The sequence below is a fragment of the Argiope bruennichi genome, chromosome 5, assembly GCF_947563725.1.
Source record: "Argiope bruennichi chromosome 5, qqArgBrue1.1, whole genome shotgun sequence".
NCBI lineage: Eukaryota > Metazoa > Arthropoda > Arachnida > Araneae > Araneidae > Argiope > Argiope bruennichi.
The window spans coordinates 63,134,799-63,148,594 of record NC_079155.1 but is presented as its reverse complement, the minus strand read 5'-3'; the positions used below and the strand labels follow the sequence as shown (position 1 = coordinate 63,148,594).

Below are 13,796 nucleotides of genomic sequence, written 5' to 3'. Positions count from 1 at the left end.
AAACAATATCACCTATTTGAAAATTATATGCTTAATTCGCACAGAGCATCAAGCGACTCTTAGTACAATTTTTTTCCAGTTATTCCTGGCTAAATCAAGTTTGCATTTTGTTCTATGATAATTTTCTAGCTATTTTATTATGTTTATTAGTTCTAATATTCATATGTTTATTGAAAGACTGATGGAATTAGTCAAATTTGATACAAATGTTGTTTTTTGTATAAAGGTTACATATATACATCTATAAAGCTTGTAATGTTTCTTAAGTTGTCAAGTTCACAGATAAAATACCAGCATATTGACGTTAACCGTAAACTAAAGATTGCCTAAACAATTAGTTAATTAAATAAAAGGAGCCAAACCCCATACAAAGCCCATGCGACCCCATATTGGCACTTTATTTTTTTAATTGTAAAAGTTACATTTCTATCTAATATTTTTTTTAATTATGTAAACACTAGCTTTTACCCGAGACTTCGTTCGCGTGGGAATTATGTAAATTTTGATGTGTATGTATGACGGTCTGATCAACACTTGGCAGTGTCTGTCTAAAATCGGATGTGAGCAAAACGGCAAAGCCGCCCATCACTGCTTGACTGCCGTGGATGTCCTGTAGGCTGCGGTTTAACGCTTTTAATGCATGCTTGTGCGACATTGTGCACTTGTCCCATACTATAAACTTGAACTGCTGTAAAAGGACTCCCCGGTCGTTGTTTTTGGTGATGTTGCATGTTGGGGTATGTTCGCTTGGAAGATTAAGCTGAAATTTGAAAACGGAATGTTCAATATGGCCACTGTTAAGAAAAGTTGCAGCAATGCCCGAGGAAGATACAGCCAGAGCTATATTGTGGTCCTTGCGGAGTTGGGCTAGCAGGAGATTCAGCCCAAACTTCTTACCCGTACCCTCTGGTGCGTCAAGAAAGAATAATCGCTCCTCTCCACTATTTACTCGGTTCAGAATCGTTTCGTAGATTTGACGCTGCTCGGAAAGTAATCGTGGTATCATTTCATTCACCTGCGCTTTCAAAACAGCGGTGTCATAATTTAGCTCCTTCACCACTTCGCTCGATAATTCCCCTCTTCGCTGTGGTGGGGGTAGGCCGAAATCAGTGAGACATTTTCCAGATATAGAAATCATTTTATCCTCAATCAATACCAAAGTTTCGTAAATGATTAGGTTATTGTGAATGCCATCCAGCTTATGCACGATATCTTTTGATAAAGCATCCTTGTATTTATCCCACAGCTGGAAGGGGTTTGAAGTCCACAAGTGCTCATTAAAATTGCAAACAGGTCTTCTAGCTACTTTCATAGTCCGAGCTTTATTACTCCTCTTCGAGAGATTAGATTTGCGTTTTCTGGGCATTTCGAAAAACTATCAAATAATAACAAATAAAAAAAAATTAAAACTAACCTAAAAACCGATGCTCTTAAAACTACATGCGAAAAATATATAATTAACATAAACACAATTTAGTTACAAAAACACACAACTAATCTAAAAGCAATTGATTTACATTGTAACTTGAAATAAAACAAAACAGCGAGTCCGTATTTCTTTAAAATCAAGTCAAGTCTATTTTAGTTATCGATCGAGATTGAGATAGCTACAACAGTATAATACACATAATTTTTTTAACTTTTAATTAAAATGAAAACACAGTTGTCAACAATCAGAACACACTGCACATGCATGACTTTTCAACGCCAGTTGGGGTAACGCAAATGCGTGAATTTTCTACGCCAGTTGGGATAACGCAATGCAGATTAGAAATTTTTAATTTCCTTTAATCTGTTTTATTTTAATTTAATTTTATTTCAGAATGAATCCGAAAGACCGATTAATTAACAATGTTTAATTTTAAATGCATCAAACACCAAGGAAATAAACAGAATCCTTTGAAATAATCGGTCGAAAATATAGTAAGCCTAACCTCATTAGTGTGGGGGAAAAAAACTGAAGCCTTACTCATTTTTGGCGGGAAAGTTAGTTTTTAATTAGTAAAAAATTAATCACTCAATTAACCAGAATAATTAGTAGCCTATGTCCTATTCCAGACTATAATCTATCTCTTCTAAATTTCATCCAATTCCGTTCAACCGTTCTGGTGTGATTGACTAACAAACATCCATCCAAACTTTCACATTTATAATAGTAGTATAGATTGCGTTTTATTCGCTTTGTGATTAATAGATAGCGAGTCGCCTAACCCATGACATTTGAGGTTTGCTTTGCCAGTATTGCTTGAAATATTTAATGAAAATTATTGGTGCGTCGTGGCAAGTTTTTATATTGCTCTTGATGGTGATATGGTGACAAAAAAGGAAAAGGAAAACTTTAATTATCATCAAGTTAATAGCAATTGAATTCAAAACATTATTATTTGTTAATTCTACTTTTAGACACATCATTAGTGGCAACACTAATGAGCAGTCTTCCGGTTTGTGTTACTGTTTTCGAATAACGGAAATTGTTTGTCTCTCTGGTCTAGTAATCATCTGAACAAGTAAACAATACACATGCTAACCTTGCATTATTTTTTTAATAGTAATGAGGCGTCCAGCGATATCAGAGAAGAAAAAATGCGAAGAATGACCGAGCGAGAATCTGATTTTTGGAAAGGAAAGATGCTTACAAAGCTGTTAAGTTGGTGGCAAAATGTGGAAAATTGATTCAATATTTAGATATTGGAAATATAAGTGAATGATGTTCTCATAGAGGGGCTTTAAGTTTGGAATTGAAAGTAGGCCAATCGGGAAAAACTATGTTCTCATCATGGAAAGATTAAGCTTCTATCACTGAATGAATGTCCGGTGCAGATTAAAAACTTGCTAACTGGAATTGACCAACTCCGTGTACAGTATCGGGCAACATCGGGTTGGCGGGCTTAAGCAAGCAGGGGGCAAAGCCGCCTATTCATTAATATTTGAATTGTAGAAAAAATAGATTGCATTCTTAAACGCATTGTAATTTTGTAATTGGACAAGTATTGGAAAAGGCTTAAGGTGAAATGATAAGAATAATTTAAAAATTTTGAAAATGCGTAAATGTATACTTTCAGTTAAAAAAACATAAAGAAGAAATTTGAATCATGTTAACAGTTTATATGCTTTTCTAAAGGGAAAAATCCATAGAATTTTCCTAGTTCAGCAGCGTTTTGGAGAGTATTGAAAAATAAAGATTCAAACGACTCGTTTAATTAAGGGAGAAGTGAATGCATAATCAGCCTTTTCTACGAAGGGGCCTGGGTTGAAGAAACCATTTGGGGCCCTAAATTTTTTTGCAAAGTAAAAAAAAAAAAAAAAAAAAAAAAAAAAAATGCAAACACGAACACATATTACTATTGTTTGTTTGTTCATCGTATGATTTATTTTGCTATTAATTACTTCAGGAAAATTACAATTTTTTTTCGATGCTTAGTATAGCTAGTGCATTATGCGACCTAACAATATTAAACATTTTATAGTATGAATTATCAAAGTAATATATGCAATTTAACCTAGTAAGTGAGGTAAATGACCGTACTTTATATTTACAATATGCTGCACACTTGCATTAAACTATAATTTTTCTTTATACTTCGTATATTTCAAAACCCATTGGCGATTGTTACAGTTAAATTTCTTCCTTGCTTATTTCCACTCCGATAGTACCGTTTAGAGCATTATGTTGTTGCTCCTTATGGCACTTGCCACGGACAAGCCCGCTGTTACGAAGACAGCGATTTAAGCCGGAATGAGAGCATCTCTTGTTTTTATAGTAGCGCCAACTAGGGCCAAGAATCAGATAGATCTATCGGGGGTTGTGCAAGAGTACAACTTAGCTACTCACGCATCACTCATTCGCTTGCACAACCCCTTTTTACAGGAGTGCACATTCACACATCTCACAGATAGAACAACGGAAGAACAACCATGCCCAAACCGGGACTTGAATCCGGGACGCCCAGATCACGAAGAAGAAGACGCGCTACCCCTATACCAGGACGCCGGCTCAGAACATTATTTTATTTCTTGATCATATTGGACCGCCGCACTCCCCAGATGGCCAGACCTAAGTGAATGTTTGAGTATTTTTAATGGGATTAATTATTAGATATTAGTGGGAAAGAATTAATTTTAAAGGCATTTTTAAAAGTCTTCTATCTCTTCCCCGAATTCACCAACCATTCATTTTTTCAACAGACAGAAAAATACTATTCACTCCCCCTTCACACTTTTTTCGAACTCTGAAAACTCTAATGAGTGGATCTTAATCAAAATCTTATGAAGCCAAATTTTTCGATCATTACAATACTTTTTATTTGTATGTTAATACGAAAGTATAAATAATATTACTATTAATTTTTATTTAGAGATTCTGAAATTTTTCCGAAACCTTTTATGAACCAAAAATCGAATAGTAGTTTTATAACATTTCAAATTAAAGTTTATTTATAGTTTTTCAAACGACTTCCAGAAAAAGCAACAACGGAATCAATAAAAATATAAAAACATCGGATCCGCTTTTTGTCGTTTCCGTGTATCTAGCAAGAAAGTGTCCTGGAAGCCACCATGAAGCGAAAACAATGACTTTGGACCACGATTTGATTACTTGCATTACTTTCCTATTGTGTTCAGACGTCGGGAACTCTTAAATAAAGGCAGGGTTATTGACATTGTGAGAGAATGCTACCTGTTCTCGTTGCGGAAGCCCTTTTTTTTAATAAAAAGAATAGATTTTTCGTTGGAGAAAATAACGCCTACTTTGCATTTGAGATCAGCCCAGATAAAGGGGTGGAGAGTTGTTTTTAAAACTCACAATTGTGCTCGAAAGAATTCTTTTCTATCTTCGGCATCTGCCAAATGTATACTTTCAGCATCTACCTATTGATTTAAAAGTAATTGATTGCTGAAGTTCATGTATTGGAGTCATAGTTTCTTCTTTCTTCCCATGGGATCATTATTTTCTATTGTATAAATATTATTAAAAGTTTTGGGATTGAAAATTAATGCACTATGTTGATAAAACGCATCAGTTTGTTTTCTTTTTTTTTTTTAATCTTCTAATACTATTTGTTCATAAAACCACAGGGAGTGGTCTCCGTAAAACTTGCTCGCACACGCTCTAATAAAGGTATTATACCAGAGAACGTCTTGCTGACAATGGCATACAATAGGTACGAAACATTAATCTTACAAGTGAATTTAGTACTTTTACTGAATCTATCGTGTCAACCTTGGCGAGTTATTTGGCGATAAATCTCTGTCATGCAGTTAATAGCATCCGAAAATCTCGAAAATCGTATATGTGTTTTTTCCCAATCGATTAAAACAAAAACGTTTTAAAAAGTTACACGTGTAGTCACAAAATCATATTACAAATACGATATATTTAAGTCATTGAAACTTTGAATTATCACTTTTACATACATCTAAAACTACAGATTGACATACAATCAATCCCTTTGATTTGGCTCAAAATTTGATAATTGTCTAGACTACAGATGTTAACTCTATGTATTGAATTTTGTCTATCTAGCTCTCTTCGTTTTATAGTTATTGTGTTAAATTATATTCGAACAGCCAAACAGACAGACTTCTGAGCGGATTTTGCTCAAAATTTGATAGAATCTGCTAATTTGGTACAAATATCGTATTCAAATTTCATCCGTCTAGCTGAAAGCGTTTTTGAATTGTCTTTGTCACAATCAGAAAGATTGACAGACATTTTCTAAAATGTGTTTTTCGAACTCATAAAGTGGAGATTCGTCAAAATATCGAGTTCGAATTTTTTTTACTATTACTATACTTTCTCTATACTTCTTATACGAGACAGTAAAAAAGCACACGTCAATTAGAAATGCTGAACATGTGAAAATTTTAATGCTCAATTACATATTTCTCGTTCTTTTTCTAAAAGAAGGGTCGAAAATAATCTTTAAAATTACAAAATTTTCATATAGGGAAGAGTGGGGGTGTAATTTTCCCGGACCAATTTTCAATATTTATTAAATGCAATAATTAATAGGGATGTGAGAGCAGTTATTTTTTATATCTAACGTGTTTACCTTTTTTTAATGCAATTAATTTTCTAAAAAGTTCATTTGCCCGGTTTTACATTGTAGCACATGCCACTTTCGGCTGAAATTTTATGAGTTATGAAAGCAATACTTCTTAGCAACTCCGTAAACATAAATGTAAGTATTAATCCATCTGAACATGCAACACACTGCACATGAAGCCCATTAGTGTGTTTTTCTTTTGTTTATAACGTGATGAATGATTGTTCATGCGTTTTGGATTCATTTTTGTCTAACAAATCAAAACAAAATTTGACATAGATTTAAAATTTTAATAAAAAGATAAAATTCCTTTAAAATTAAAATAAATTTCTTTAAAAATATGACTTAATTCTGCAAATTTGATACAAAATCCAGGTACGAAATTTTTGTCTTGCAACTCAAAGCTTTATTAAGCTATCATATTCACAACTAACATAATTACAAAAAAGTATTTTTTTTTGGTTCAAGGGGATCTGAAATGTGGAGATTCGTTAAAACTTCCAAAGTGAATTTTTTTTTAATTATAATATATATATATACAGGTGGTTATCAAAATCATTGAAACACTTGTGATTAAAGTGACATTTAAGAATGCAATTAGTAAGTATTAAAACATAATCTTAGCCACCAGTTTTTTTTATATGAAAAGTATGTATTCAGGTAGTATGAGCTAGCTTTAATGAAAGGAATAAAATATTATACAAACAAGTTTTAAGACCTAGTCTCACTTATGCTACTCAGATTTGGGGGCTCGCTGCTAAAACCAACCGAAAGTTTCAAGATTTACAAAATAAAATACTCTGTATCGTTACCAATGCTCTTTGGTTTATTCGGAATGATATTTTACCCAGAATTCTTAACCACTTTGGCTGCGTAATTCTTTGAAATCACAATTTAGATGCGATGTTTGTAAATAAGTTAAAATATTTTTTAAAGAAAGTGAACTGATACTATATGTTACACGATAATAATGTGGGGAAAGGCAACGACTAGCATTAATATGAAAATATATTTATTATAATTAAAGGACAAAACATTACTATACTAAGATAAAACATATAAAGATACATGAGCGTGAGCTGTACATCTTACAAATTTACTACCCAACTCTCGTCTGCCAATTATGGCGGGAAAGCATCACATGATTAATGTCGTGACGAACATGGCCAACATGGCGCCATACAGGATACGGGATCTGTCAGCGGTTCCCACAATAATATAATATAATAAAAATCTATAATCGTAAAAATAAACAATCTAAACTGCAAAAAAAAAACACGGGATGCAATAGAAAATAGACTGATTGCCAACCTGCGGAAATCGCAGCTGGAGGGTTAAAACTCCAAATTTCGATAATTTCATCAAAGAACTTTCAAGAAAATTTGTCAGTCAACTCAAACCTCATGAAAATCACGCAATAAAGAAACAAATTAACTATGCCCACTGCAATGGAAAATACGCCTTTCCTTACTTTACTGCTAAACAGACTTTATCACTTAGTATCACTTATTATCACTTAGTATCACTTATTCATCACTTATCACTTAAGCCTCCAGCTTCTTGCGAAATTTAATTTGCATCTAATGAATTGCTTCAGTTTTCACCTTAAGCGCTTTTAAGCAATCTTTCCTCTATTCAACCGACACACCAATGTTACATTACTTTTTGTTTTCCTTTATTACTTATTACCTCAAACTGAGTAGAAATGACTAGGCACTAAGGCTCCCCATGCATCTAATTCAAGAAGCTTTAATAAAGTTATATACATCTTGGATTTTTTTTTTTTTTTTTTTTTTTTTTTTTGTAAAAAGCCTAGATTTTAGACTTCACAGACTTTCAAAGAGGTTACATTGTAAGAGACCCACCAGCGGCTCAACTCTGACCGAAACATCCCAGTTCTTGGGATATGGTGTCTAAAGTCATGAAGGCATACATACAACGGCAAGCAAGCTCGACAGAGCAAAATAGTGAAAAGAAATAGAAGGTGAGTGAAAAAGATCGACGTTTATTGAAGTGGATTACAGTATCTAAACAGAAAACACAGCAGCCAAAGTGACAGCAGAGCTTAATCAGTATCTGAATTCGCTGTCAATAATTCTAATTAAGAGGTATCTTCATAAGCAGAACATTTACGGTAGAGCAGCAATTGTCAAACCACTTTTCACCAATGTTATTGCCATCATTTTCAATAGTGTCATAAACATAAGACCTGGTGGTAAGTAGAAGACAGTTATACTTTTTCCACAACAAGATGGGTACACGTTTGGTGGACACTTGTACAAACGTTCGATCTTGATTGTCTCCTTCCAAATGTCAGAAATGGATATGCTATAGAAATCCATGGTTGTTCATGAACAGCACGGTACTGGTTTTCTGCTGGCTTATTCGTGAATCTAAGAAAGATGATTGCTAGAGAGACGAAGATTTAGCTGATCTGGGCCCTCCTAAGATATAAATTTCTTGTAGGCGATGAAATTTTCCAGGACAATTATGCTCCTATACATGCAGTGGGATTTATTAAATCGAGATTTGATGAACACAAGATGAAGTGGAAAATATTCCAAAATTGATTCAAACAAAACTTGATTTTAATTTGTATAAGTTCAAGGGCTCGTCTTTTATAATTAATTGAAATTAAAAAATCAAATAACTTTGAAAAAAAGCTCAACAGCTCAGGGCTCTTTGATGATTTCCAATTTAACGATACAGCCCTAACCACCTGTTACAGTTTTTTCAACTTTACAAGAGAAGAAAGAAAAAGAGAAGAAAAATCGATTTTTTTAAAAAGAATCTGGTAAGGATTTTTTCACATCTGCCGTGTGCAAAGGAACGTACATCTGCTTACATGTGGGAAAAAAATCGTCATATTCATTATTGGAGGCGAAAGATTCAACTTCCTTTTTTGAAATTTCCAAAACTGGGACAGGTGTTTTTTAAACAATGATATCAGACGATTTTTTTAAATATCATTTTTAAATACATGCATTCTGGCATTAAAGAAATATAACAGAAGCGTATTCTGTCAAAATCTGCGCAGCCTACAGTTTAAAAAGCAATGAATTAAAAAAGAGAAAAAAGTATTAGAAATTCCCATGACGCATCTGTTTATCAGAAAAAAAGTGAGCCATTTTCTTTAAAATGAAAAGACCTTCAGTAAAGTCTGAGATAACACACATGGAATCACTACAATATGTAGGGTTTTTTTCCGTTCCTTTTTTTCTTTAAATTTCGGCAACAATACATCTCGTTGATTGTAGAGAAGGCATCAATTGTCTCATATTACGGTCATGACCGATGTCCTAGCTGCGAATTAAGTAACGATGAGAAAAAAAGATTAAGTCATGGAGCCATATATTTTCGTCACATTTTTTTAAAACTATGGTGTAAGCAAGAAAATGGGATCGTATGTCTTCATTAATGCTTTTTAAATGCCTGGAATCTATCTTGTAAGAAGCATAATCGCGTACATAAACAGTCTGAAAGTAGGACAAAAAAGAACAGGAAAATGTTTTTTTTTCCTCTTAATTTATTTCAGCTGAAGAACATGAGTTCAAAGGCCTTGGTGTCAACATGTTCGTAAATTGAATTAATATCTTCATTTTAAGAAATTTAATAAAAGTATTTTAAAAACACACTTCCGTTATCAAATTTTGTTTCCTAAAATTACAAAGATTAAAAGTCATTACTTTATAATTTTATTATAATTATTATAGGGTTCTGAAAGCATCCCCCCATAAATAGAGTACCAAGGGACGATACTGACATAGAATAAAGTTTTAATTATTTTTTCAGTCAATTGATAATTAATTTCTGAAAATATTTAAATATTGTCTTGTCGTCGGGAGTTCCGCAAGTGTACCAAATTTCATAATTACAGCATATTAGATAATTGAATAAAAATATATTATAAAATTCTAACTTCATGGATGTAAATAAAAGTGTGCAAAAAAAAAATAGAAAAAAGAAAGAAAGATAGAAAAAGAAAAAGACCCAGTCTATTATTTAAATGAGGCTGGAAAACGTGATTAATCATACTTTCAAATTAAAATAGGTGCCTCATGGAGTCGATTCATGTGACGTAATATTCACATGGCACATTTAAAAACTTATACTGGCGTTTTTTTTTTGTTTTTTTTTTTGTTATATAATACTCTGCTGTCCTATAATACAACAAATAGTCAATGAAGATGAGTTATGAATTTTAACACTATATATTTTCTATTTGGTAGGTATTACGATAGCAGAATTTGATACCATCATAAAATGGAAAGGAGTAGCCACTAAAAATTTTAATTTATATTGTCATTTACAGAAAGAGATAAATATAGAGAAAAGGACAGAGAATCCACGCAACATGCTATCAACATCGAAAGCAAAAACGAAAAGAGAACATAGAAATACATTCTAGTTTTTATGGCATTTGAAATGGCATTTTCCCCAAAAAAGGAATCGATTCGGTACTTTTTATGAGAGGTTGAATTTTCATGTAATACGACAGATCAACTTTAGATAACGCTAATTAGATCCGTAAAAATGTATGAAAAATCAACAGCCGCAGTGCTATTCAAATAGTTACTTTTACGTACCTTTACCATTTAAAAACAAATTAGATGTTTATAATATTTTACTGGTGGTATTTACTGTTATGTTTTAAAAGATAACATAATTATTTAGATTTTCATCACTATTTACAATCATTGTAAAAGTCTACCTATATTGTTTGAATACAAATATGTATTAAATGTGTTGCAAGTTTAAAGTATATATGCAACCCAATGCCCTTGGAGCAGTGTCAGTGAAGTGCTAAATGTGAAGCAAAAATGTTAAGTTAAAGCAAAAGTATTTCCATGTTAGGATTAAATAGCAAGAAAAGGAATTAATTTTTAAAAATCTTTATCACACACATGCTCACAATTCAGATGGTAAAAAGATTCGCCAAATTTTGTCTTTCAGATGGTTGCGTTTTTCGAGTTTTCAATTTCAATGCATACGGTCAAATGGATGGACAGATTTCCCTCAGACGAACTGCGTCCATAATTTCATACATGTGCAAAGACAACTTATCAAATTTCATTCGAGTAAGCTATTGCGGTTTTGAATGATAATGTTAGCAGAGATGTGTATCAATAGACAAACATAATTCGAAAAATGCGTTTATCTGACTCAGAGACTCTGTAGCTTGGAAATTCACGAAATTCCCTGACGGAATTTTTCAACGATTACAATACTTTCTTTTCATTCATTTCATATGCAATAAAATAAAAAACGTTTAACTTTTTTCCCTTACTGTTGGAATTGTGTTGGCTAGAGAGATTTTTTTGCCGATTTACTTTATTTCCTATTTAAATCACTAAATGATAATAAAGTGAACTTCATAGAATTTCTATTGACAGTAATAGTTTACTTGATGCGTTGAACTGTTTCATAAAATTCGTCATTTAGTAAAAAATATATATATTCAGTATTTGAGAAAAAAAATACAAAACGATATAAAATTTAAAATATTCAACAAGTTATTGTTTGTTTTCAATAGGTTTTATATTCTTGAATATTTTATAAAGTTATTTGTGTTTTTATTTCCAATGTAATTTAATTTTTAGTTAGTATAATCGATGTAAAAAAATCAATCGTATTAGAAAATTTAATGATCTACATTTATTTGAAAATAGTAAAAAGCACAAAAATTTCCGAGATATTTGTAAAGAATTTCAAACAAATGTTGTTTGTTGTTGTTGCTGCTGCTGCATGTTTTCTGTATATATACATTGTAAAAATCAATATTTGGAAAGCATATAATTTATATATTATTTATTATAAAAAACCTTACGAAATTTCAGAATTTCATGAAATAAGTTCATAGAAGTAACGAAAAAAAAAGCACAAACGTTTGCAGAATCTTAAAACTGAAATGTCTGATTGATGAGTGCATATAGAAAGAATACAGAAAAATACATAATTATCATATCATTGTCACACCAAAAATAAAGCTGATAAGATATAAAAAATATTTTTCAATTGAAACTGAGCAGCAAAATATTATAAAGCAAAGAATGTATTAATTTTTAAGAGGTGTGGGCGATTCTTTTAAAACATTCGATTGAAAAATTCGAAATTAAAAAATTTATTCTTCGACTTGACAAACGTATATATAGCTTTATACAAGTATTAAAAATGATAAATCTACAAATAAAAACAAAGTGAATATTATTCATAAACTATTTACATATCATTTGTGCGAATCAAAGTTATCGTCCGCTGTTAATTTTTATCTTTGGAGTGGAGCTATAAGTTTACGGCTACATCAGCCAAGAATTAAATGTGAATCTTGAATAATAAGAATAGCAGCTTAACTAGATTTTCCTGTAGACAAGTATACAGGTAATTTACTACCAAAAATTAGAAAATTTTTGATACTTATAGAATACAAGATACATAAACACATTTACTTTAATTTTTTGACAAATAGAAAACATTCGAAGCCTTCTAGATTGGAGATTAATTTTTTAATATTTTATTATAAGGAAGACAAAAAAATAATAATTTTCATTTTCTAATATGCTATTTTATAATTTTCTTTTTTCGTTATGTGACAAAAAAAAAATCTTAACGATACAAATATTAATCAAAGATAGCTGTAAATACATCCTACCTTGCATTAAATTTAGTGATTTACTTTCGACTTATGCAATTGGCACCTTACTGTTATTCGAAATTTAACACGTGAGAGTAATCCAATTATTAGCTCATGTCCAGAAAAAGTTGAAACAGCTAAAAAAATATTCAAGTTTTTGTTGCGTGAATTATGATGAAATAGCTTTCATTAAACCGTGAAAAGCATATTTGTCTACAGTTTCTCTGATACACATAGCGACACGCAAATGATAATATTTTTTCAATGAAAAACTCATCCGTGCGTCAGATGCGACTAAATTGGAAAAATTCTAAATAACAAAATAAAAATGATAATAAAATATAATAAACATTTTATTTATATACATAGAAATAAGAAAAATCAAGGAAATGATTTTGTTGAGACATGCATCTACGATCACACTATTCATTAAGTGATACTTAACCATCATTGGAGAACTTTACGCTTCACCGTATAACATTGGCAGACATAATCAAATTTTAGCTATGATTAACATGGCATCTTTGGCGATTTTGTGTTGATGATTAATCGCAGGTTGCAATAAGCATGACATCATTGGCGATTTTTTTTGGAAATAGGGACGAATAATTCCTGGCATGCAGTTTTGCACAAATACCAAAAAATGGGGGCCAGGTGCAGATTTTGATTTATGTTAGGCTTCGGTAAACAATAGTAAGCATATTGAAAACAATAGTAGAAATATTATCCATCATTATCAGAGAATAGCTGAATTTAAATCGGATAATGTGCCCTTTGTATGAAAAGCTGAAACCTATTATTTTCTGCCAATTGAGAAGTTACAGGATTTTGGCTTTTCATCTTTTAGAAAAGTGGCAGCTTAATGGGAGAAAACTGTTGGGAAGGTCTGTTAACAGCTGCTGTTTTCAACCGGATATCGGTGCCATTAAGTAAGATTAGGGAAACTTAGGCAGAATCAATCGACTGAGAATAGAACGCATTAGTCTCTTCCGTCCGATTCAGCACGTGTTGTGATATTTTTTTGTTCAAAATATTCACAGAAATGTTTAGTTTACAACTCATGAAAGATATTTGTTGTATTACTGAAATAATCAAAGGATGCTAAAAATTTGCCTTTAAAA

At 31.7% G+C, this 13,796-nt stretch overlaps 1 protein-coding gene across 1 annotated transcript; it reads right to left on the bottom strand.

The window, feature by feature from the left end:
* Positions 1–457: 457 nt before the first annotated feature.
* LOC129968285 (ATP-dependent DNA helicase pif1-like) lies at positions 458–1,138 on the bottom strand. Its single transcript, XM_056082141.1, has one exon. It carries the CDS (start codon positions 1,136–1,138, stop codon positions 458–460), a length of 681 nt encoding a protein of 226 aa, XP_055938116.1.
* Between the last annotated feature and the right edge of the window lie 12,658 nt (positions 1,139–13,796).

Coding starts and splice junctions, on each gene's coding strand:
- LOC129968285 (XM_056082141.1), bottom strand. CDS start 1,138: ATGATTTCTATATCTGGAAAATGTCTCACTGATTTCGGCCTACCCCCA.